This window comes from Alexandromys fortis, unplaced genomic scaffold (assembly GCF_014885135.2).
Source record: "Alexandromys fortis isolate MF-2015 unplaced genomic scaffold, M_Fortis_MF-2015_v1.1 scaffold_170, whole genome shotgun sequence".
Lineage (NCBI taxonomy): Eukaryota > Metazoa > Chordata > Mammalia > Rodentia > Cricetidae > Alexandromys > Alexandromys fortis.
Genome location: NW_026068084.1, coordinates 2,801,598 through 2,827,215, shown reverse-complemented (window position 1 = coordinate 2,827,215; position 25,618 = coordinate 2,801,598). Strand labels below are relative to the sequence as shown.

The following is a 25,618-nucleotide window of genomic DNA, read 5'->3' as shown; positions in this document are numbered from 1 at the left end:
AACAGTGCCACGCTGACATTGGCAGTTTACTTGATGGAACCCACCCATGGTTTCAGTTAGCAAGTACTTATTGAACACTGGCTATGTGCCCATCATCCCACAAACAAAGAAGAAAAATATATCCTATTGGGGTAGTAGAATGGGGTGGCCTTTCTGAAGTCATGACACGTCCACTGAGACCTAAAAGATGAGGAGACAGGAACAGCCAACGAAAGCTTTGTGAAGGAAAACAGTCCTGGCTTAGAAATGACAGAAGTCCATGTGCATAAGACTGTAAGATAGGATTGGAGAGGGACACCAGGTGCACCTCAGGGTGGGGGGCGCAGGGAGGAGTGACAGCCAGAGACCTTAAGGAAAGGAAACACCTAGGACACCACAGGTTGTGGGATGACATGCTGGACAGAGCTGCCTATTGATGGATGTGTTTTGAAAAGGGCAGTGGTAAGGTCTGGTGCTTGGTTAAGTGTGATGGTGTTGGGAGGTGGGGAGGCAGTGATGGGGAACCAAGGATGGAGGATCATTGCCAGGAAGGGGTTGGCCTCTTCCTCTTAGAAGCTTGGAAAGGGGAGAGTCGTGCTCTCTCTGTATGTACCTGGGATATTATGAAGACAGAGCTACTAATAGGATGGGCTGGTCTCTGGGGATACTTTGCACTCCCCGTCCTCAGGCGTTTGTTCTGGAGAGGTGAGGTGTCGCGGGGGGAGGGGGGGACCATACAGCAGCTCTCCCGCCCTGCTCCCTCTCTTCCTCCCCTGTCAATCTTGCCCGCTCCCCTCACCCTGCCCTGGGGAGGAGGTTCAGCAGGCTTCCTAGAGTGAAGGGAACATCACCAAGGTCTGTAGCCTCTGCTCATGAATCCACCCACTCTGGTGAAGTGGGACCAGACCGTTCGCTCAGGTTTCCTTGTAGCCGAGTCTCATCTGAGCAGGAGCACCCCTGGGAGACACTAGGTCACAGGCTGGGCCTTTTCTAGACCAAGCTTCTCTAGAAGGTGGCTGAGGATATTTTTGTCTTGCCAGCTGGGATGACAGCAGCTCCGTCAGCAGCGGCATCAGTGACACCATAGACAATCTCAGCACAGATGACATCAATACCAGCTCGTCCATCAGCTCCTATGCCAACACGCCTGCCTCCTCCCGGAGAAACTTGGATGTACAGGTAAGAACAGTTCTTCCCAGCATCCTTCAATTGTGGTGATCAGAATTCCCCGGCTATTGAGAGGGGAGGTCCAGCTGCGATATCTGGTCTCTGGGTCCTCTCGATAGGAAAAGGGGACCAGGTAGTGGGTGATACAGAGGGGCAGAGCAGCTTCACACCCACTAATAAACAAGCAGGGAACAAACAGAGAACCACTCAGTTTATAAAACGTAAGCCTGAGGACCTGAGTTCAATACCTAGAAACCACATTTAAAAAAAGCAACAAACCTGGATGTGGTGGTGGGCATCCGAACTCCCAGTGCCACAGAGGCAGGTGGATCCCTGGGGCTCGCTGACCAGCCGACCTGGCCTGCAGAGCAAGCTCCCCAGTTATGAGAGACCTGTCTCAAAAAAAAAAAAAAAAAAAAAAAAGCAGACAACACTTGAGGAATGGGCGCTAAGGGTGTCCTCTGGCTTCCACATGTGTGTTCATACATGTTCACACACACACACATACACCCATGCACCTTGCTTGAATACACAAGCATATGTACACACACCTCATTGAAGATCATAAGCAAAGGGCTGTTGGTTCCCCTGGTGTGGATCCTAGTCCAAAGTGTCTCTCCTTTCTCACAAGAGTAGTTGCTGTCTGTGAGCTCAGGTCTGATCTGTAGGGAGTAGAACAGAGGTTAAGAACGGTACACTGGGAAGTCAGTATGTCCCAGCCTGAGGCTGGGAACTGTGTATCTATGGCGTCTGTGGGTCACAGCCCTTGCTTGCGTGTTACTTGTTGCTCCATCCACACTAATTACTCATATTATTATAAATTATTATTATATTATTATAAATGACATTCCATCTTTTGCCTTGAGATGGGTTCTCCTGATGGCTGATCCCTACTTTACATCTTCAGTGCTGGAATAACCACACTTTGCTTTATGTAGCACTGGGGATCTGAACCTAGGGATGTGAGAATGCTAGAGGCCATTCTACCCAAATCCCTTAATCAATCTTTCTTTCTTTCTTTCTTTCTTTCTTTCTTTCTTTCTTTCTTTCTTTCTTTCTTTCTCTCTCTCTCTCTCTCTTTCTTTCTTTCTTTCTTTCTCTCTTTCTTTCTTTCTTTCNTTCTTTCTTTCTTTCTTTCTCTCTCTCTCTCTCTCTTTCTTTCTTTCTTTCTTTCTCTCTTTCTTTCTTTCTTTCCTTGTTCTTCCTCCTCCTCCTTCTCCTCCTTTTTGGTATTTTGAGACAGGATTTCTCTGCCTAACAGTCCAGGCTGGCCTCAAACTCTGCCTCTGCCTCTGCCTCTGCCTCTCTCGAGTGCTGGGATTAAATGTGTGAGCCACCACTGCCCACCTTTCTTTTTGTTGTTGTTGTTTGGGTTTTTGTTTGTTTGTTTTGGGAGAGTTTTAAGATGATCCAGATTGGCCTAGAACTCTTCTGCCTCTGCCTCAAAATACTGAGATCCCATGTTTGCACCACCGTACCTGGTTTTAATTTTTTTGTTTTTTTCAATTATACTGTTGCACGCAAAAACATGTACCTAGCTCCTGAAGGTGAGAAGCTGTTTTTCTGCAGGAGCAAGCTCCTTGACACAGGTCCCCTGTGAGCAGTGTGTAATAGCAGCCACCGGTTACACTAATCTAGGATTTGACATTTCAAGCACAGCTCAGTTCTGTGGACTCATTTTGGCCCTCGCTGTGTTCCTTAGTGGCTGGCCTTCACTCTGTAAGGCTGTTTCACTGCAGGCCAAGTATGGTGTCGTCCTCGTGGTTTGTTACCAGCACAAGGCCAGCTATGGCAATTCTGGTGTGGGTTAATCCTTTGGGGGCTGATGTCTTGGGTGAACTACTGAGAAAGGCTGAGACTTCTACCCCCTAGCCACCAGCATGGCCCTTCCCTCTCTCCCTTCCTACCGTCCCACAGCCTCTTCCTCCTCAGCTTCATCTTACTTTGTACAGGTAGGGGCCTTGTTGGAAGCCTCTGTTTCAAAGGTGTCTCTCTTTTGTGGGTGGGGCTAAAGAAAAGCTGTATTGGCAGTGTGGGGATGAAGGCAGCTACAGACTACCTGGGGCAATATTTTAGGCATTGCTTTTGGGATCACCTGTTACCGCTAGCATTCTTATTTTAGCCAGAAATTGCAGTAGGCGCGTGCGTGTATGTTGTTCTTACCCAGACAACAAGAAGGGGCACTAAGATTTTGGGGTAAATTCTTTGTATCCTGACCTGAGCAGTCATGGTGTGACTGCTGATTTTCTGGAATTTTTCAAGTTGTGACCTTAAGATTCTCAGTTGCTAAAAGCATGTGTGGTTCTTGCAGAGGACCTGAGTTCAGTTCCTGGCACCATGGTGGGTGGCTCATACTGCCTGTAAGACTAACTGCAGGGGATCTCATTCCTTCTTCTAGACTCTGTAGGCACAAGGACTTGTATGCTCACACACACACATACACACACACACTAAAACTTTAAGAAATAGTATTGCATCTGCAGGATACACAGACTGCTTTCCTGACCCACATGAAACCCTGGCTGGGATCCCCAGCACCACATAAATAGAATATAGTGACATGGGTTTGTAAGCTCAGCACTTAGGAGATAGAGGTGGGATCAGCAGCATCAGCCTTGGCTCTATAGTGCAGTAGTGAGTGTAGGGTCAGCCTGGGCTATGTGACGTATGAAACATTGTCTCAAAATTACACACACACACACACACACACACACTCCCAGCCGTGTGCGGTACACCTAAATAAACAATTGTATTTTAAAAACAAACTAAGCCATACTCTCTGAGAATGACCACCGACTGGTGATCAGACCCAGATTGGTGACACTCAGCCAGCCTAGGTCCCCGCTGGATGCTAAATATCAGTATCATTTTTTCTTTTTTTCCTGATACTCGCTCTGTATTTAAGATATCAGCAGCCGCCGAACTTGCAGACTGCCCTTAGACACAGAGGGGAGGAGTGAGGAGGTCGATCATCTGGGGTAGGCAGGTTACAGGAAGCACTGAGACAGCAGGAAATCCGTGTGGTACCCCTGCAGGGGATGGAGGAGCTCCGGGTGATCTGGGAACACCGAACTGGAAAGCCCTCCTATTATCTGCCTCCTCCTCACAGGCAGAAATTCGTCTGCAGACCCACCGACACCAAATAAGATGTCTTTTTCACACATGCATTTGAACTTGGTACAGGCAAACGCCTTGCCTCGTTAACAGCACTTTGCTTTCTCGCAGATGTCACAGGGTGCTGTTTCAAGGTTACTACACAGATGTCTTAGTCAAGATCAAAAGTAATTTTAAGGGATAATGGGGGTTCGCTATTCATTGGGTCTATTATTTGCCCTCTTACAAATCTACCCAAATTAAAAATATTAAAATGAGAGTTGAAGAGGGTCTGGGTTGCAGAAATCCTGGCTACGTCATTGGCTATCAAGATGCCTATTGTCGTGGTGCTTTTAAATGGACTTTTTGTGACATTCCCTTTGTTCCTGTCCAGGGAGCATCTCAAAATATTTGACTTCACATTCTGGCAGCCTTGCACCTCCTCCCCCGCAGGCTGTCAGGAATGCTAAGGGCCATTACCCCTCTTTGAAGGAATCTAAGAGGAAGATGCGCCTGCACCCTCCCACTCCTTGGTACGCTCATCGGGGGTCTTGTCACATAATGCTTTACCCTGGGATAGTGGGCTGCACAGTCCGCCAGGCAGGACGCACACCAGGCAAGAGAGGGCCTGGTGTTCCCACAGTACACACAGCCTGCCTGGGAATTTTTTTTCTCGAAAGCGCAAGGAGCTACCAGTGTGCTGATGGAAAGAGGAGGAAACAGAAGGAAAGGTGAAACTTCCCTGAGGGGACTGTTTCCCCCAGACACTGAGGAGCAATGAAGGTACCCCATAGGCCTTCATGGCCTGCTTATAGGCACCCTGAGCCCTTGTGCTCAGGGCTCAGTGTGAGACACAAAGTCCTCTGAGTGAGACCTGAGCCCCTTCTGCATGACCACCTCTAGGAGAGCCGGTGAGTCCAAGTGCCAACTGTGGCATCAGAGAGGAGGGGGACATTGAAGTCAAGTGCTCCAGGGGTTGAGTTTTTAACCCTGTGACATCCTGGGATGGCCCAGTCAGACTGACTCCTGAGCCTCTCTGCCTTCTCATTCACAAATAATGGCCCTGGTCTGTCAGCAGCTTGCCAGCTCTGAGCATGCTTCTCCCAGAGTCTGAGCTGGTGAGCTTCTCTGAGGCCCCTCCTTTCCCTCTGTACTTGCCTGCCTTTCTCTGACTCCCTTATGCCTCTGAGATACTAATTCAAAGGGCAGCGTGCTGTGATGGATTTGGCTTGTAGTTTCAGAGCAATCTGCTTTCCTTTTTGCAGCATCTTGCTCTCAAGGCCCTGAGCTGGTACAGGGGGTTTTAAGCAAACATCCCTATGCCTGCCGTACATTCATCCACACATTCAGTCCTTGGCCACTTAGAGTCTTCCGTGATTTGTGGAAGGCACTAATACAGGTGCTGGGGTGGTGAGCTGCCTTTGCCAAAAATTTTCTTTCATTTTCAATGCCCAAAATTTTGTTGTTGTTTTGTTGTTTTTGTTTTTAAACAAAATTCGCAGAGGGTAAAAAATATAATTCTCTGTCAGCTTGTTTGTTTGTTTAACTCTAAAGGCAACAGAATTAGGACTAATGTGGCCAGGGTTGCTGTCTTGTATGTCCTAGTATCCTCTGGACACCAGGCTATCAGGATGGCAGGTTCAGCATAGCTGGAGATAGGCACCTGCCCACCTCCCTGGGAGCTACTGGTTCTGACTTTGGGCTAGTTACTTCTCTTCAAACCTGCTTCTTTCAGGTTCGAAGGTGTTTACAACATAAACTACAACTCAGTCTCAGGATGAACTGAAAGTGTTGGGGACACAAGTGATGGGTGATGTCACTGTGATTCTTTATATTATGGGGGCTCCAGCTTAAAGCGCCCTTGTCATCTAGGCCTGCAGGGGATTCAGTATCTAGATGCTCAGGCAGCTAAAACCCTGTTTTAGGTCTGTAAGACATGGAGGAGGTAAACACTAAAGACACAGCAGAGCGCTGGGATTCTCAGAGCTGGAGAGTTTGGTGAGGAGAAGCCCTGCTTATGAAATTCTTCCATGCTTAGCTCTTCAGTTCTCTCTCTCTCTCTTTAGGGTTCTCTGTTCAATCCCATTGTAATAGTCTTCGAGGTGGGAAGGAACCCAAGCCCTCACACAGGGTGGATGATCACAGCAGCCAGTGCTGGAACTCAAGCCCCCTGGGCTCTAAAGCCCGTGCCCTTCCCCTTTTGGGCCAGGCTTCCCTCTCTGGGAACACTGTCCTCCTCTCTGAGGTCCCACAGCTGGCTTATCTGCCCTTTTCCTATTTACCTGTTGATGATCAAGGAGACATCCAAAAGCTTCAAAAGGCGGTAGGACTACCAGAGTGCTGACCTCCTGGCCCTCCTATTATAAGCCCTGGGAACAGAGAAACCGCTTTCTTCCATTTTAACTTCCAAGAGATACCACCGCTGGTTACACATGGCTCCAGAGGATTTGCTAAGGATGTGTGATTGCAAACCTGTCAAGATGTCCCAGACAAGCCCTCAGCTGCAGAAAGGAGGTTGGAAGAGTTCACACCCTGCACCAAGTTAGGGGGGTGTGATAGTTGAAGGGCTATTCCACCAGAGATGAGAAGGCCAAACCATGGAGGAGACATGTGCACTCTCTTAATGAGACTGGAGTCTATCCTAGGGTTTGGCACAGGGGCCAGGCTAAGGCTGCTCTCGGCCTGAGCTTGAGACAACCAGACTGCCTATAAAAGGAGAATCTGCTAGGTGTGGGTATTTTTAGTAGGTGCCCCAGGCTTGCAAAAGGTTGCATCTCTGTGGGCTTTAGTCAAGGACTGCACTATACTACAGGGGTTAAATTATGAGCTTGGCAATTGGAGAAGTAGAATTCCCACAATGGCTTCTTCATTGTGCAAACTTGGGTGAGTCTTTTTCCCACTCAAAGCCTTGGTATTCTGTTATTTTCTTGTGGGTTTTTGCTGAGAAATATATCAAATTATATTCTCTTTCTTTCTCTGCCTGTCTGTCTCTCTCTCACCAGAGTCTCATGGAGCCCAAGCTGGCCTCAAACTCCTTAGTAAAGCATGACTTAGAATTTCTGATCTTGCTGTCTCTGTGTCTAGAATGCTGAGATTATAGCGTACTACCCCACTGGGTTTCTGTGGTGTTAGGGATTGGGAAAACCAGGCATCATGAATATTAGGCAAACACTCAATCGACTGAGTGATGCCCACAGCCCAAATGCATGTATTTTCTAAATAATTAGAAAATATATTTTTATTGTTGCCAGACATGGTGGTACACATTTATAATTCTCACACTTGGGAGGCAGAGGCAGGTGGATTTCTTTGAGTTTGAGGTCAGCCTGTTCTCGATGGAGAGGCATAGTGAGACTCTGCCTCAAAAAAAAAATTCATTATTCTCTCTGTATTACATATTCCATGACGAGTGCGTGGATTTCAGAGGACAACTTTGTGGAGTCGTTGTCTCCCACCTTTGCGTGGGTTCCAGGAGTTGAACTCGGGCCACTGGTACCTTTACTTTCCAGCCATCTCGCAGGCCCCTGTAGCACTATGTTTTAAAAGCGTAATAGCTTTTGCCTGGAGCACTGCAGTACATAGTAAGCTTAGGGTTTAGTGTGGCTGCTATTAGCTGCACTACAGTGTAACTGTGGGAAAGAGGCCTACAGATGTTGAGAAACACACAATATAGCCATCAAGTCCGTGAAAGGTGCTACAGCCTCAGGTTGGCTTAGACCTTATCAATCCCTAGGTATCAGGATGTGCTCAAATGTGAGTTCCAGGAGGAAGAGGCTTTGAATTTTTTTAATATTTATTTATTATATATACAATATTTTGTCTACATGTATTCCTGCGGGCCAGAAGAGAGCATCAGACCCCATTACAGATGGGTTGTGAGCCACCATGTGGTTGCTGGGAATTGAACTCAGGACCTTTGGAAGAGCAGGCAATGCTCTTAACCGCTGAGCCATCTCTCCAGCCCCTTTGAATATTTTTTGAAGTATTCCCAGGACAGAGAGCTTCCCTGGCTCCTGGTGGCCATCACACCTCACAGTCGCAGGTTTATTTATGTCTGTGTATTCCATCGCTACTTCAAGATGACCATAAACTCCACGCAGGATGGGGACTGGTCTTACAGGTTCAGAGACACTAAACATGTGGCCAAGAGTGAGCATTACATTCATTTTAGTTCAGTGAGTGCCGGAAGGACGTAGAAGAAGGAAACTGGGCTGAGGTCACTGAGTTGGTGATCACCTTTGAAGTTAAGATGATGGTAATGTTGCTGCCCCCTGACTAGCTTTGACCAACCCGTGCCAGGATTGTTTTCTCAGGCGTGTCGTGGCCTGAAGTGTGTAGTAGCTGTGCACTCATCTGTTCCCAAACCTTGGTTCTGCACAAAGATGCGGGACCTCTCCTCTGCCTCCCGTGGCTGAATATGAAGCTGTCCCTTCCCCTGATCCATCTCTGGTACCTGTTATGTGGCCGAGGCTCCATGTGTGTTTTAGGAAGGAGCAAGCACGTGAAAGCACCTGTGGGAGGCTGTCGTGGGTGGGTGGCAGTCACAGGGGAGTAGGGAGAGAAGAGGCTGAACAGGGGCTTCCAATCTACAGAGCTTTCATCCAGTCAGGCCTCAGGCCAGGTCTTGCCCAGGTCACGTTCATTTCCCACCTTGCCTGCACGGTCCCCTCTAGGCAGCTCATATAGGGGGACTTCTTTTTCAAAACGGTCAGCTGAAAGCATTGGTGACTTCTCCCTTCCCATGCCCTCCCCCCAGCTGCAAGCCCCAGGGCCCCCAGAACATTCCAGCTCCCTTTGTGTCCTTCAGCCCCGCTGTTCATTAACAGCACAGTCCTATCTCTTCCTGGGCTTCATGGCCAGCAGGTCAGGCTCTTCCAAAGAAAGTTGCCTAATTATCTCACTTGTCGGAGGACTGCCTCATTGTGGGGAGCGAAAGCTCAGAAACAAAGCTGGGCTGGAGTAGGCACCATTGCTATTGCCAGTCGAGTGCTTCCCGGATCAGATTGGTGGAGTTCACAGGCTTGCTCCCTCCCTCTCGGGTGTTAGATTGTCTGCCGAACTAGATGCAAAAATCTCCCTGCTGGAGGAATGGCAGGAAGATACAGAGCATGGCAGGAAAGGGGGCATGCTGGTGCTGGTGGAGTTTCAGAGTCAGGGTTGGAGGGGACTATCCGCATGTGGCAGGGTTGGGGGACCCCTTTTCTATCACCTCCCCTCTGCTCTGCCTGTCTCCTCTTGGGGCCCTTGGCCTGCTCTGCCCCCAGCCCCTTTAGCCTCTTCCTGCCCTACTCGTTGTTCCTTGAAAAAAAAAAAAGGAAAGAAAGTAGAAGATGCTGCCACTGTCCCACAGAATAAGCAGATAGTCCTTCTATAGTCCCTGGACTGGCGCTGCCTGCATGGGTGAGCTCTAATTCAGTGTCTGTCCACAGACTGATGCTGAGAAGCACTCCCAGGTGGAGAGGAATTCCCTGTGGTCTGGTGACGACATCAAGAAGTCAGATGGAGGCTCAGACAGCGGAGTAAAGATGGAGCCGGGCTCCAAGTGGAGGCGGAACCCTTCAGACATGTCAGATGAGTCAGACAAAAGTGTGTCTGGCAAGAAGAACCCCGTCATCTCTCAGACAGGCTCATGGCGGCGAGGCATGACAGCGGAAGTGGGCATCACCATGCCAAGGACAAAGCCATCAGCTCCGGCTGGCTCCCTGAAGACCCCAGGGACTGGTGAGTGAGCGGCCGAGATCATTGTGGCTTTGCTGGGGGTATTTCATTACAAGTGACTTCTTCAGGTTGCTGCTTGTTCACAGCCATCCTTACTGGTGTGTGTGAATGGTTGTGAGCATGTGTGTGTGGAGAGCATGTACACAGAGAATGTGTGAGTGCCAGTATATGTGAATATGCACAAGGACATCAGGATAACCCCAGGTATGTTCCTCAATACCATCATCTGGGTTTTTTTTTTAATCTTTTCTCTTATTCTATCTATCTATCTATCTATCTATCTATCTATCTATCTATCTATCTATCATTTTTGTTTGCTTTTGATCCACTGTCTAGCTATGGCTGTCCTGTTACTCACTCCATATATGAGGCTAGCCTCAAACTCACAAAGATCCTCTTGCTTCTCCCTCCCAAGTGCTGGGATTAAAGGTGTGTACTACTATGCCCAGCTCCACCTTTTATTGTTGTTGTTGTTGTTATTATTATTATTATTATTATTACTACTGTGAGCCACAATCCCTCACTGGCCCAGAGATCACCAAATAGGCTAGGCTAGCTGGTGAGCAAGCCCTAGGCATCCTCCAGTCTCCACCTTCCCAGCACTAGAATTATAAGTATATTCCGTCACAACTGCCCTTTTTAAGGTTGGTTCTGGGGCTCTACCTCAGAACCTCATGCCTATAAGGCAAGCACTGTACAGACTGAGCCAGCTCTCCTAGTCCCACAACAGCTTCCTTGAAGGTTTACGTCCCTCGTTCTCTCGGAGGAGGAGTGTGCCTGTGAGTCCAACCAAGGTCCCATGTGGGTTGTTTCCCCCTGCGTATCATCTGGCTCGGTATTTGGCTCCACGGCTCATCAGCCGGTTAACACACTAGAACCGATTCCTCAAGGCTGTCCTCTGGAAATGTCAGGGTCAATGTCATGGACATGAGGCAAGAGGACAATGTATGATGGAGTCTCTTGTGCCTGTGGATGTACCGATAGCTTCCAGGTTTGGCTCTGTTCTGAGTGAAATCAGTGACACTTCCTAAAAAGCCCTCAGTGACAGCAGCAGATGAGATCACCATTGTGCCATGCTCTCTCTCCTGACTTCCCCAGGGTGCTGCTCTCCTTTTGGGAGCAGAGAGATCTTTAGAAGGGCCTGCACCCTAAGCACACTAGCCCACAGAGTCGCCATCTTGGTCTGACCTCACTGGTTTCTCTCTTAGGAAAAACAGACGACGCCAAGGTGTCTGAGAAGGGAAGGCTTTCGCCCAAAGCCTCCCAGGTCAAGCGCTCCCCATCGGATGCCGGCCGTAGCAGTGGGGATGAATCCAAAAAAACCCTCACCAGCACCTCTAGGACGCCCACTGCCAATGCCAACAGCTTTGGGTTCAAGAAACAGAGTGGTTCTGCCGCCGGGCTGGCCATGATCACAGCCAGTGGGGCCACCATCACTAGCAGGTCTGCCACACTAGGTAAAATCCCCAAGTCATCCGCCCTTGTCGGTCGGTCCACGGGCAGGAAGACGAGCATGGACGGAGCCCCAAACCAGGACGATGGGTATCTGTCTCTCAGCTCTCGAACGAACTTACAGTACCGGAGCCTGCCCAGGCCCAGCAAGTCCAACAGCCGGAATGGGGCAGGGAATAGATGTAGCACCAGCAGCATCGACTCTAACATGAGCAGCAAGTCGGCAGGCCTGCCAGTGCCCAAGCTGAGGGAGCCCTCCAAAACATCCCTGGGCAGTTCGCTGCCAGGACTCATCAACCAGACAGACAAGGAGAAAGGCATCTCTTCAGACAATGAGAGCGTGGCTTCCTGTAACTCCGTAAAAGTGAACCCGGCTTCCCAGCCCGTATGCAGCTCAACGCAGGCCACTCTCCAGCCAGGGACCAAGTATTCAGATGTGGCCTCTCCCACACTCCGCAGGTAAGCAAGTAGAAAAGAGTGGAGCCCAGGAGGGCCACAATACACAGCCTGGCTCCCTGGGCTAACAAACTCCGACTTTGATGTAAAGCAATCTGCGGCGCTTCCGTTCTCGGTAAGGCTGCATTCAAGGCCAGCTCCCACCTGCAGGTCTGCCGTCTGTGTGTTAGTTTTCCCATGCCTGGATGGGAGACAGAAAGTTGTAGAATCGTGTGTGCTCCTGAGTTCAGCCCTTCAGGGTGCATTTCCCAGCCCTGCCTCGGTGTCCTCTTCGGTTCGTTGGAGCTGACGGTATCCTCCTCAGAGTTCCTACTAAAGTTTATCTTTATGGGCTGTGCTTGGCTGTGGAGGGAGCCCAGGGAAAGTTAGTGGCAGTAAGGGCGAGTTCCTGGCACACTTTCAGATCCAGAGTTTAGTTCACGGGATGGAGCCATGTTGTTCTCTTATCTCAATACCATCCTGTTCTTTTATAAAGCATGGACAATATTTGAAACGTTAGCCTTTTAAAATATTGTTACATATGTAAGTGTAATGGGACAGGGAATAGATGTAGCACCAGCAGCATCAACTCTAACATGAGTGTATAAGTATATGTTTATATACACGAGGGCACGTGCACGTGTGCGTGCGTACACACGTGGAGGCCTGAAGTTGAAGTTGGTCTTTGATTGCTGTTGACTTTAATTGCCGAGGCAGAGTTTCTTGCTGAACTCATAGCTGGGCTAGTCTGGGGGTTGATTGCAGGGAATACCATGCACCTGTCCCTCCATTATATGAATTTTGGGCATCAGAACTCTGGTCCTCCTGCCTGGGTGTAAGGGGTTTATCCAGTGAACCCTGTCTTTAGCCTCACTCTGCCTTCTCTAGAAACCTCTAGAAGCAGAATCATTTCTAACACAGAAATTGACTTCCTAGCACCTTTGAAAGACATCTTCCCCACGTCTTTGCACTTGACAGACATCCTTACTGTGGCAAGCGGTCCTTTAAGAACTCCTTATAAAGACTCACTGGGCCCTTTTCTTTTTTGAGACAGGGCCTATCTACCTAGTCTTGAGTGTCCTTGAATTCACTCTGTAGACCAGGCTGGCTTCAAACTCAGAGATCCACCTGCCTCTGCCTCCTAAGTTCTGAGGTTCAAGGCATGCCCACCATGCTCAGTCACTGGCCCACTCTGAATGGTGGTGTAGTGCTCACGTTGCCTTCTGGGCCGTGACAAGCCCCAGGATGGAAAGTTGAGGGGAATGAATATAGAAGTCAGGCCCAGCATCCATATTTGAAGACAAGCAGGATGTCTGAAGACTCCAGCAGAAGCATTCTGCACGAAGGCGGAAGGAATCCGTGTGCTGTGCCCTGTCTAGACTTGATGATTAGGATTCCAGTGATCATTCATTTTTTCTGGGGGTAACGTCCCGAGGGCTATTCTTTGCAGTTTTAACAACACCAGCACATAAATGAAAAATCTCTCTGCCATTTGCGTTGAGTAGAAGAATAAAACATGGTCTTAGAGATTTCCTCTCTGTGGCTACAATGGCATTTTACTAGACCCTCTAGCTAGCATACAGGAGTCTCTAAAAAGCACATGGGCTCTTCATGCACACCCATGCTTGGGCAATTGCGCTTTCCCTACATTGCCCCAGTGGTCTAACTGTGCATTTATTTGTGTGACAAGGAGAAGGTCACAGTGGGGTGGGGTGGATAACTCTCTCAAGCAACCGTACAGCTGGCCAAGTGAATTTGTATATGGGGTGGGAAGCCAGGCAAAGGTGGTTCTCATCTTTGCTTTCCAACAATGAAACACGACCATCAACTCTGTCACCCATTAGTAGGGAGGTCCCATGCCTAAGGGTCTATAAGCATCCTGATGCCCAGATTCCAGAGTAGGATAACACGTTCCCTGATTCTGGGTTATACATCTGCTCCTGCCGTAGAGACCTGGGATTGGAGGGACTGTTTCCAGGTGATCACTCCAGGCTGCAGGGCCAAAGCAGTCTGCCTGTCACAACACTGGTGTTCTTGGCAGTCTTCAGGGCTACTTACCCCTTCACGACTTTGTGACGGTGGGATAAGGCCCTTGCATTTTAGAATGTGGTCCACCCTGTGACTTGGAGCTGGTTTCACCAGAGAGCTCTCTGCCCATGGAGGAGAAGGCATCTGTGGCGTCTCTGTACTGATGACAGATTTGAGGAAATGAGCAGAAGGTGGCATGGCATGGCGTTTCTGTGTATCTGTTGGAGACATGATTTGTGCCTGGTATGTCTGGTCCGATTTCTTGTGGACCTAGCATGTTTTTGTGTATGGTGTTGGCTCACACAAGTTCTTTGGCGTTCTGTTGCTGATACTTCCCCTGCGCTCCTTCCAGGTATAGAACCCCTGGTCTGGATTCTTTGTGTTATGCTGAGAGGGGAAAAAAAACACAAGCCCTTAAGGCTTCATACCTTGTGTCACAGAAAGAAGAAACTCTTTTCTTTCTAGGAGATTCCTGGGTTGGAGCAACTGTCTAGCTATTCTATTTAGAGAAAGCAAAGGGAAGCAAAGTGAGGGAGGAGGGGTGTGGCTAGGCCTGTGGAAAGCCTTCCCATTGCCCCGGCTTAGATAGAGATGTGTCGTGGCTGCAGCCTAGAGCTAGAGAGAGGACCCTGGAAAGCCTCAGCATCCAGCCTCACTTACCTGCCAGCCTTTCTCTAGGAAGAGCTCTGTGACTGCAGGAGAAACCACTGCCCTTTCTAAGGGTCTCATGACCTCTGCTGCCCCAGGTTTCCCCAGTACACCTTGGTCCCAGGTATTTGTCCCACACAACCCTCTGTCTCTCCGCAGACTCTTTGGTGGGAAGCCTACCAAGCAAGTGCCCATCGCCACAGCCGAAACCATGAAAAGCGCAGTGGTCATCTCCAACCCTCACGCCACTATGACCCAGCAAGGTAACCTAGAGTCCCCCTCAGGCAGTGGCGTCCTGAGCAGTGGGAGCAGCAGTCCTCTCTACAGTAAGAACGTGGACCTCAACCAGTCTCCTCTAGCCTCCAGCCCCAGCTCGGCCCACTCGGGCCCTTCCAACAGCCTCACCTGGGGTACCAGCTCGTCGGCAGTGAGCAAGGATGGCCTGGGCTTCCAGTCTGTCAGCAGCCTGCACACCAGCTGCGAGTCCATTGACATATCCCTCGGCAGCGGTGGGGGATTGAGTCACAACTCTTCCCCTGGTCCAATCACCTCCGCTAAGGAAGATTCCCTGCTGCCTTTTGTCCGCACCAGCAGTGTGAAGACCACACTGTCGGAAAGGTTGGTGCTATACCCTCAGGAGGATGTCCTCCCCCAGATACAGACCAAAGGTTAGGAGTCCAAAGGCCTTTGGTTGGGAAGTTTTGTTCTTCTTTTCTTTTCTCTTTCTTTCTTTTCCTTTTAAATCTTTTTTCTTTCTTTTTTTTTGCTTCTGGTTTTTCTGTCTTGAAATTCTCTCTTTAGACCAGGCTGGTCTTGAACTCAGAGACCTGCCTGCCTCTGCCTCCAGAGTGCTGGGACAAAAGTGTGTGCTGCCACGCCCAGCTTGATTTTGTTCTTTCTAATCCCTGTTCCTTGCTGGTGGAAGCCAGTTTAAGAGTAGAGTTGATCTTGACTGCTTCCTGCTATCTCAGTTTTGCTTTCGGATGTTCTTGGTGCTCAGAGCCTACTAGATGGGGACAGGTCTATACTACTGTCTGAAATGACATTCAGCTTTGGAATGGGTTTGTCAACTTACAGTGATTGCTGAGGGGTTGTCAACTTGAACTTACTTCTTGTCGTGTGCCTGAGCAAGCAGAGTAGGTGACCTGGGAGCATCTGGGGAGGTTGGCTGGCATGCCAACCTTCTCCTGAGTTGCTGCTGGCCACAGTGAGAAGAGACAGAGCCTCTGCAAGAATCCTTAGAGCCTTGGTTCTGCTACAGTCTTGGAGTGTGTCTGTCTGGTTTCTGGATCAGACCTGAGGAGCCATGTTGGGGTCGGTCTTGGGAGTGAGAAAAGTGTTCTGACCATTGTGTTTAACAGTGCCTCTCCTCCCCTCCCACCTAACGTTCCTTCTCTTGTTTTCTGATTGCCTGGAATTCTAGCCCTCTCTCTTCCCCTGCTGCTAGCCCTAAGTTCTGCAGAAGTACTCTGCCCAGGAAACAGGACAGGTAATGACCTCACAGGCCTGCGGCGCCTCTGGGTTCTTCTGCCTGTGTTTGTTGTCGAGCCAGTTGTTGTGTGCAAGGCTGCTGACCTGAGGCTCCTGCTTGTGTCTGTGGCTCCGGTGTACTCTGTGATGGCCGAGCATGCCACTGAGGGTCTGCTCCACTGTCTGCCAAAGCCCAGGGAAAGGTGGCAAGTGGGTGGCCACCCCAAACCCTGACACTCATCCGGGACTGGAGGAGCTCTCGCTGGCATTCCCTGTGGTGTCCGTGGCATGTTCCTGCCTTCCAGCTTCTTGCTTTTTTTTCCTCCCTATCCCTCTGGGTACTGTCTGCCACCCACTGTGTAGCCTGGCCCTCACCTCTGTCTTTACCTTGCACCCCACCCCTCCTGGCCCAGCTGGCTCTTTTCCCTTGAAGGCTTTTGCTGCTGTCTGGCTCGTCGTCCTGTTGTTCTGAGTATCGTGTTGTGTGTGTGTCTGTGTTCAGCAGAGATAATGGTACAGAGTGCCTGGAGGGCTGGGGCTTTACAGCAGAGAAGCCTGGGTCCGCCCCCAGCCGTGGGTGGGCCTCCAAGATGGGTGTTGACCCCAAGTTTCTGGAGGAGCGGTGGCTTGGCCAAACATAACAAGCAGATGTTGTTTCATGCTTGGGGGGTGGGGGTGGGGAGAAATTAATGGAAACCCCCTTCACCCCATCCACAGCACAAACTTTGTTTCTGTCAGGTTTACAAACCAAGCCTTTAAACCCCTGCACTTTAGAAATTCAAATGCCTTGGCTCTATGAGCCAGCAAGTTCCAGCATGCCCGGGCTCCTGCCCAGGGCTCAGCTCCTGGCTACGCCCTGGCTGCACAGGAACAAGGAGACATTGAGAGGGACCTGGAATTGACTTCATCATACATGAATTCCAAATATGCAGACTGCTGCCTCTTGAAACTCACCAATGAGTCTCTGTCCCTCTGGAACCTTTGCCAGAGGCGATGGGGTTGCAGGAGAGGAGCTGAGGAGGTACACAGGTGGGACCCAGGGCAGCGCGGCCCCTGCCTTGGCTTTGAACCTGTGGAAAAGGAGGAAAAATTGGGGTTCATGACTCAGGCCACCTTGTGATGTGGGGTAAAGTACACAGCGGTGTGGGTGCAGGCAGGACCAGGTTTCTTTTATATACTGTGTTGGGGCACTGCATGCATGGCTGGTGGTGGGAGTCTGCCCCTTGGGGGTCCTCAGGCCCCTCCCCAGCCTTCTTCCTTTTCTTCTTCCCCTTCCTCCTGTGCTTCTCTGAAGTTCTTGATTTTTTTTTTTTAACTCTCCTACAGTGACCCGCACCTTGATAGGAACACTTTGCCTAAGAAAGGACTCAGGTATCTGTCCCCTCCTTGCACCCATGACATATGTTGTGGCTGTGGAGCTTGGCTGTGTCGTTCTCTCATGGCTGGTGGGGCTGGGCTGGGCTGGGCTGGGCTGGGGTCCCTGCTTTGGCCATTGCAGCTGGAGTTTGGATGGCAGGCCCCTCTCATTCTCATCTCCCCATCTGTGGCTTACTTGCTTGAGCAGGGTCTGTCTGTCTGTGTTTGTGAAGCTTCGTGTGACAGAGCCATCTCACAGCCAGCCGCCGCCACCTTGAGCTGGGAGCAGTGACTGCTCCAGGGGGGCCGAGGAGAGATGCTGAGCACTTCGTGATGTCTGTACACACAGCCACTGCCAAAGGAGGACACGACTTAGAGCATGCTGCTTTGTTAGCTGCCCCCATCTTAAACTCTTAACTCTTTCTGCACTAGAGATGCAGCTCCATGGTAGAGCATTTGCCTGCCATGCGTAAGGTTGTGGGTTCAGTCCCCAGCACCACCAAATAATAATCTAAAAAGATAATGCCTTTGTGGCTGTAAAACACTGGACAGTTGTCTTAATGTCCTAAGCAGTGATTGGGTCAGTTATCAATACCAAGACATGGATATGATCGTTTTTTGGTGGAAAATTAAAAACAAACAAACAAACAAACAAAAGACCACCAGAAAAGAATGTCTTTCTATTGGTAGTAAGTTGGACCTGGACTGCTTGTTGGTTCTTCTCTTGGTAAAACAGAATGCTCTAAGTCGCCATTGCTCGAATCATGTCCATCCCGTCACCAGCCCCAGGTACTTTCCTTTGCTCACGCTCCCTGTGGATTTTCCATCAGCTCTGCTTTCTAAGAGCCTCGGTATTTGTAGCTTCACCTTGCACTCAGCCTTCAGTCCTCTCACGTGAAAAGGAATGAAATGTTTTGTTGGTGTCTTGTGTGTCTGCACTTAATAACCGACGGTTTTTAAGACCCAGCGCTCTTCGAACATTTTTAACATGAGGGTGGGCGTCACCACAAGAAGGCCTGCGTTGATGCCTCGTGGCAGAGTTCTGCAGCCTGGCCTTTCTTCCTGGGTGTCAGCTGGATGTGCAAATGATCGATGCCCCCATCACCCGTTGTTCTGAGACTGGGTCTCGTGTAGCCCAGACTGACCCTGAAGTTGTATGTAGCTGACCTTTTTTTTTTTTAAATATTTATTTATTATATTATGTGTACAGCATTCCTTCCACGTGTGCCTGCAAGCTGGGAGGGGGCGCCAGGTCTCATTATAGATGGCTGTAAGCCACCATGTGGTTGCTGGGAATTGAACTCAGGACCTCTGGAAGAGCAGTCAGTGCTCTTAACCTCTGAGCCATCTCTCCAGCCCCCTGTAGCTGACCATTGAACCTATGATCCTCCTGCTTCCACTTCTTCAAGTGCTGGAATTGTAGGCGTGTACCAGCGTGTCTGGGTTTCTGCTGTGCTGCAGACTGAACCCAGAGCTTCCTGCGCCCGAAGCAAGCAGGCCACTAACTGAGATGTGTCACAACCCACTGTTGCCCAAAGAAGGAGCTAACTTCTAAGTAGTTACCCTTTGAAATGCTGTGATCATGCCTGTAGTAGTTCTATTAATGTTATGTAGCCCTGAATGGTTGTTGTTGTTGTTTTGTGACAGGGTTTCTCTGTGTGACAGTCCTGGCTGTCCTGGAACTTGCTTTGTAGACCAGGCCTCAAACTCACTCCTATCCATGTGCCTCTGCTTCCCAAGTGCTGAGATTAAAGACATTGCACCACCACGGCGCAGCTACCCCTGGATTTTGAAAACTGATTATTTAAACATTTAGAATGGAGTGATGTGACAGCTATCGATTATGTGGCATAATCAATGTGCCTTACAAGGGCGTGCATCCATCAACAGCACTGAGAACTGAGTTCCTGTTCACACTGGTTTTCTGGCTGGCTGGCACACACACACACACATATTGGGTAGCAGATTCCTGAAAGTCCCTCTAGTGAGCTGGTCGGCACCCGCTCTGCAATACCTAATCTGAGGGTACCCTGACAGTGTGGACACTGCAGACGCTTCAGATGCTCACATGAGATTTTGGAATCCCACAAGCGGGGGTTAGAATTTTAGCTCTGGTCCCCAGCTTCGCAGAGCACATAACAGGACTCAGTGTTCTATCCCTGTGTGAGTCTGGAGGCTCAGGGCGACGATGCCTACAAAGGGAGCTCACTGGTCAGAGATGCTCAGTAAATATTGCAGTCCCATTTGGAATACACAAGGGGGTGGTCCGCAAGACTTCTTAAGGCTCCCCAGCATTTAACACACCAGTATGGGGTTGTCTTCAGGAAATCTGTTAGTGGTACATGGTAGCAGGTAAGGGACCAGGAATGTGCTTCAGGTGTTAGAGGGCTGTGTAGTGTGCAGGAAGCCTGAGTTCAGCCCCCCCCCACCCCAGTAGTTTACAAAGTGTGCGTGATTAGACGTGCCTGAAATACCAGTCCTTGGGAGATAGAGGCAGGGGGAGCAGAAGTTGAAGGTCATCTTTAGCTACCTAGCAAGTTCAAGGACAGCCTGGGTGCTCCAAGACCCTGCCTTGGAAAAACTGCAGCGGCTACTGTAAACACTAGCACCCCAAGTCTCCAAATGCCACCCACTAACCTCTGTGGTTCATGGCCATTCACCCGCTCTGCAGCAAGCAGGTGCCAGCAGTTAGCTCATTAAAACATCCTCAAAGCTCAGACAACTCCTCTTGCAGGCTCTTCCTGTCAAGGAGGGGGCTTCGAGGCGACCCTGTCATGAACCAGCATGTTCCAGTCACACCCAGGGATGGCTCTTTCGGAGCATTCCCAGTCTTTCTTGCCTTTAGGTGTTCCCCTCAAGCTGAAAGGAATTAGAATTTTCCCCAGATGAAGCCAAGTAGCTTTAAAAAAAAAAAAAAAGTTTTGAGAAACTTCATAAGTTTCAGGGTGTGTAGTGTGTAGTGATTTTTTTTCCCCCATCTTAAATATAGTTTTCCTTCTTACATAGTCCTCATCAGCTGTGGGGAATGCATTTTCATAAGCGCTCTTCATTCCAGCCTGGTTTCCGTCTCCAGGTATACACCCACCTCCCAGCTTCGCACACAGGAAGACGCCAAAGAATGGTTACGGTCCCACTCTGCTGGGGGCCTGCAGGACACTGCTGCCAACTCCCCCTTTTCCTCTGGCTCTAGTGTCACTTCTCCCTCCGGAACAAGATTCAACTTCTCCCAGCTTGGTGAGTAGCTGCTTGCCTTGGGTTGTGTTGGTCTACTCTGCAAGGGAGCGGGGCAGAGGTTATCTTGTGTTTTGAAACAGGCATGTGGCCACATCCTTCTCCATAGCTGATCAGCCCTCGGTGGCAATGCAGTCAAAGAAACAGAGAATTGCAATGTTCTGAGTATTTTCAGTCCCGTCCGTCCCCTGAGCCACATGTGACTTAGGGTGGCCACAAATGAGGCCAACAATTACTTAAAGCATATGAGATTTGAATGTGTGAGAGGTTTCTTTGATTGTTGTTGGGTTCTGGGCATGGCATATATAGGATGGGAGGGAGAATTTTTTTTTTTGTTGTTTTGTTTTTGTTTTTCGAGACAGGGTTTCTCTGTGGCTTTGGAGCCTGTCCTGGAACTAGCTCTGTAGACCAAGCTGGTCTCGAACTCACAGAGATCTGCCTGCCTCTGCCTCCCGAGGGCTGGGATTGGGAGGGAGATTTTGTTTGTTCTTTTTTGTTTGTTTGTTTTGCAAGGCAGGGTTTCTCTGTGTAGCCCTCGAACTCCCTCCAAGCTGGCCTTGAACTCACAGAGACCCACCTCCCTCTGCCTCCCAAGTGCTGGGATTAAAGTGTACACCACTGACTGGCATAAGAGGTTTTTGTGACTCAGTTGCACTGTGCGGAGCCTGGGCTCTGTAGATAATAGCCTCCTGTGGTAAAATCTACAGCTTAGACACACCCACTACTCAGGGTACGATTTGCTTCTCAGACCTGTGGAAGAGTCCGTTTTCCAGCCTAGTCCTCTTTGCTTTATCGAGCTGAAAATAAGTTGTGATGAACTAGTGTTCTTGGAAGTGGCTCCTGCCGACATCGTGCTGGCTGACACACTGGGGGTGGTGGTGGTGGTGGTGGTGATAGTCCCTGCTGGAATGCTGAGGAATCCTCTATTAGAGGCAGACACGTGGGTGCAGATCTGACAGACAAGCTATGGGAGAACAATCTAGTGTTTTGTAGTAAATCGGCAAACGATGGAAGAGCGTTGATCTCGGGACTGTATAGTTCCAGGAAGGAGAGCTGGGTGCGGGTGTTGGCAGAGGTAACTTGACGGTGATAGAATACGGGCAGTACCTGAGGACTGGCCAATGGAGAAAAGACCTGTTTTGGTTTCAGCATTTAGAAGAGCAGGCTTTTCTGAATATTCCAGACTTTCTATGTAGTGTAATGATGTGTGTGTCCTGTCATCACGAGCGAGTAACTCTACTCTATTAAGTGCGTCCCTTTGAATACAGGGAGCATGCCCGACATGGGAAGGACTTTGGGTGAGAAAGCTCAGCTTAGCTGGGAGAAGGGTGCCCCTCTGTGCTGACACTCTTTGCATACTGCGAGATGATCCCATCGGGGGCCGCGAGCCCTGTGCGTGTAGTGCTCTTTCCCAGCCGTAACTCTTCGCAGCAAGCGCTTCTTGTCATGTGCGAAGGCTTCCTATCTGATCAAAAGCCTATTTGGACTATTTTGGGCTTTTGGCTTTGCAGAGGATTGTTTCAGATGAACCCGGGGAGTAATTAGCTCATGCCTGGAAGGTGACACTGGCCTGCCTGAACGTGCCAAGTTGGAACGTGAGGCCCTGAGCCTTGCTTTGGAACTGACCCACCTTCCCTCCCGTATTTTTAGCTCTAAGCCTGTAACTCAAATGCTGATGAGACTACCTTTTAGAAATAGACAAGGGAGTGAAGTTGGCAGGCACACACACTGCCGGCAATAAGCAGCCGCTGCCTGGTACCCGGGTTGGGATTCAGACAGAGGTATGGCTATCCAGCATCTCATTCTGCTCCTCTGGTTCCAGCAAGTCCCACCACTGTCACCCAGATGAGCTTATCCAACCCAGCGATGCTGAGGACCCACAGCCTGTCCAATGCAGATGGCCAGTATGACCCCTACACTGACAGCCGCTTCCGGAACAGCTCCATGTCTCTGGATGAGAAGAGCAGAACAATGAGTCGATCGGGCTCCTTCCGGGATGGGTTTGAGGAAGGTAAGGGGTGAAGGAACTCCACCAGTTAGGTCACTTGGCCTGGCACGCTTGACGGTGCTCCCTCCGGTGCTCCCTCCTCTGGTCAATACTACCTCTGGGGTGGGGATGAGGGACTCTCATGAGGAAGATCTGACTGACCCTTAGGTAACCTTTCAGGAGGCTGAGGGTGGAGGCCTCTAATACTGCCCACCCTCAGCATTGACTGAGTTCTGCCTGAGGCTCCTCTCTCTCCTGGCCTTGGGCCATGTCTTCTTGGCACACATCTCCATCTTGAAGCCCCGCCGCTGGCTCATTCTGTTGGCAGAGAGCTTCACTGAGTTCATCTCCCCCTGCCCTGCAGCTTTGGGGGCGGGCAGCCCCGTTCACATCCAGCATTTCCTAGCTCATCTCAAGATCCAGATTCTCAGTTTTTACCCTTTTCCTTCTTGGGCCGGTCCAATCATGGGCGTTCATAGCTCGTTTGTTTTCATCAGAATTATGGAAGGAACATTCTAGGGGTGATTTTTTTCTGTATCTTCGTAGCTCACTTCATCTCTCTCACCCTCTGCCCCTTCACCCAAGACATTGTGTTCGAGGAGCCCCTTCCCCAAACTGGGTTTTGGGGAGGCTGGAGGCAGGCTAAAGAAGCAGTGATAAAAAGAGGGGAGTTGGACCGGCCAACCACAACCCTACTCCTCCCTGGATTCGAGAGTTTAGGGAAGATACTGTACCTCTTTGTTCCTTTTTCCGCTATAAAAATGAAAGTAATAATAGCATTCAGCTCACGGCGCTGTAAGAATGCAAAGCTACCGACTGTAAATGTTAGCACAGGTCTGTTACTGTGTGTTGTAGCCTGTGGGCCTGACATCCATAGTGCTTTACTGAGGGCGCCAAGCCAAGGATGAGGGTTCAGGACAAGTGGATGCCAGTGGGGCTCCACCTCTATTGGAACCTTTCTGCTAACCACAGCCAGGGCGAATGTAGGGGTGACCCAGAGATGGTCCCCTCAGCTCCCCGTCCCTGTAAAAAACCAGGGTATGGGCTCAGTGTACCCCAACAGGAAACTTCAGATCATAAGGAAGGGAATACAAGATGCAGCCTTCTGCTTCTCAGCTTTCTTTCTAAGAAAGGCTTAAAGGACTGTAGCGACAGAATTGTTGCTTGTTGGCTGATCTTGGTGACTTAGGGCTCTCCCCAGATTTATGTCCCCAGTAACCCTGAGCAGGGCAAGATTATAATCCTTATATGGAAACTGCCGGGCTGGAGGATTAGGGAGGTGGGGAGCCTGGGTTACTAGGGGCTTTTGTTAGATTTAAAGGCTGGGGGAAATTGGTGCTGTGGTGGCTATCAGAACACAGTTAGGGCTCATACTGGCCCTAAGGCAATGGAGGAGGAAGTCTGTCTGTCTTAGGCTGTTTTCCATGATTGGTCAAGAATAGCTATAGTGTGTCTCACCTCAGTCCCTGAGGACAACTCCCATGCGGAGTGTATCCCTTGCTGCCCTCATGATCTGCCATGTGTATGCCTGATAGAATCACAAAATAGTACCAAAACTTGTCCTGACAAGTATACATGGTCCCACAAAGACCACGGGCCCTTGCGGACTCTTCCTCGGCTAGCTCTTTAGGTTAGGCAGCCCATCTGCAATCAGACAGCCCGATACAGACCATCTGGGATATCAGATGACAACTAGGCCTAGCCTACCCACAAGCATCACCACAACTTTTGTAGTCATGTGATTTGTGGTAATACGGAACTGAGCTGCAAAGTTAGGACTTTGGTGGGGAGGGTTGTGTTACACCACGAAGGTGGCCCCTTCATCTCTGGGAACTTCACCGTCCAGGTGGGTTTATTCCTTGCATATGACAAAAATAGAATAGGACTTTTGTTTGTTTTCATTTTAAATTGATAAGTTACCAGTGTTGTAGGGGAGGTCAGATCTTATGTCTGGCCAGGTAAGACCTTCCTGGAACTGTTTATTCTGTGCTGTGAAGCGGGATTAAATTAGACAGGTGTCTGTGAGCATGTTCCACGTTTAAGGCAATGGGAGTCATAGCCACGTGGATCCAGTGCAATGTGGCCCAGGTGCAACCTTTTGAAGTACTTTGGGTAAATTCTTACTATAGATAGGATGTAATCTCAAAGTCACCTTTGAGGTGCTTAAGGGACGCTCAAGGTATCTTTGAAATGGATATTAGAGCCGGAGAGATGGTCAGCGGTTAGGAGCAGATACTGCAGTTGCAAAGGGATAGGAGCCCCAGCACCCACATAGGGTGGTTCACAAGTCCTGGCTTTGGGGCCTATGGGGACATTACACAAAGGGATTAGAAATACATTACAAAACATACCAAAAGCTGTTTTTCAATTTTTAACTTTTAAGCCAGGTGGTGATGGTGCATGCCTTTAATCCCAGCTCTTGGGAGGCAAAGGCAGGAGGATCTCTGTGAGTCTGAGGTCAGCCTGGTCTCCAGAGTGAGGTCCAGGTCAGCCAGGGCTACTCAGAGAAACCCTGTATTGGATTTTTTTTAAACTTAAAATTACTCAAACTTTTACATGATTCTGCTGTGCGTGCCCTGCTATGCATGTGGAGGTTCTGGAACAACTTTCAGGAGTTGGTTCCCTCCTTCCTCCACGGGTCCTGGGTAGGGACCTCAGTTTGTCAGGTTTGGTATTAAACACCCGTACCAACTTAAACCATCTGGCCAGCCCACCAAAGGGATTTTTAAAGGTAAAAACCGGGGGCTGGAGAGGTGGCTCAGAGGTTAAAAGCGTTGCCTGCTCTTCCAAAGGTCCTGAGTTCAATTCCCAGCAACCACATGGTGGCTCACAACCATCTGTAATGAGGTCTGGTGCTCTCTTCTGGCCTGCAGGCATACACACAGACAGAATATTGTATACATAATAAATAAATAAATATTTTAAAAAAAAAAGTAAAAACCGGAACTTAGCAAGACAAGTCCTAGGCAAACAGAATCGTGTCCAGACTTCCAGTCAACAGATCCTGTCCTTGAACTTCTGTTGTAGCAAGTCTCGTCATTTGAGTTCCGGGAG

At 49.6% G+C, this 25,618-nt stretch overlaps 1 protein-coding gene across 12 annotated transcripts in view; it reads left to right on the top strand.

The window, feature by feature from the left end:
• The window catches only part of Nav2 (neuron navigator 2), a 625,897-nt gene that overhangs the window by 552,631 nt on the left and 47,648 nt on the right, over positions 1–25,618 (top strand). For 8 of the 12 annotated variants that reach the window (XM_050122142.1, XM_050122136.1, XM_050122135.1 and 5 more), the window contains 8 exons: positions 1,020–1,158; positions 9,669–9,960; positions 11,166–11,868; positions 14,680–15,138; positions 15,944–16,009; positions 17,317–17,361; positions 20,420–20,580; positions 22,400–22,588. In XM_050122142.1, coding sequence (XP_049978099.1) covers positions 1,020–1,158; positions 9,669–9,960; positions 11,166–11,868; positions 14,680–15,138; positions 15,944–16,009; positions 17,317–17,361; positions 20,420–20,580; positions 22,400–22,588 — 2,054 coding nt within the window. The remainder of the gene's footprint in view (positions 1–1,019; positions 1,159–9,668; positions 9,961–11,165; positions 11,869–14,679; positions 15,139–15,943; positions 16,010–17,316; positions 17,362–20,419; positions 20,581–22,399; positions 22,589–25,618) is intronic. The other 4 variants (XM_050122139.1, XM_050122138.1, XM_050122140.1 and 1 more) reach the window with 4 other exon arrangements.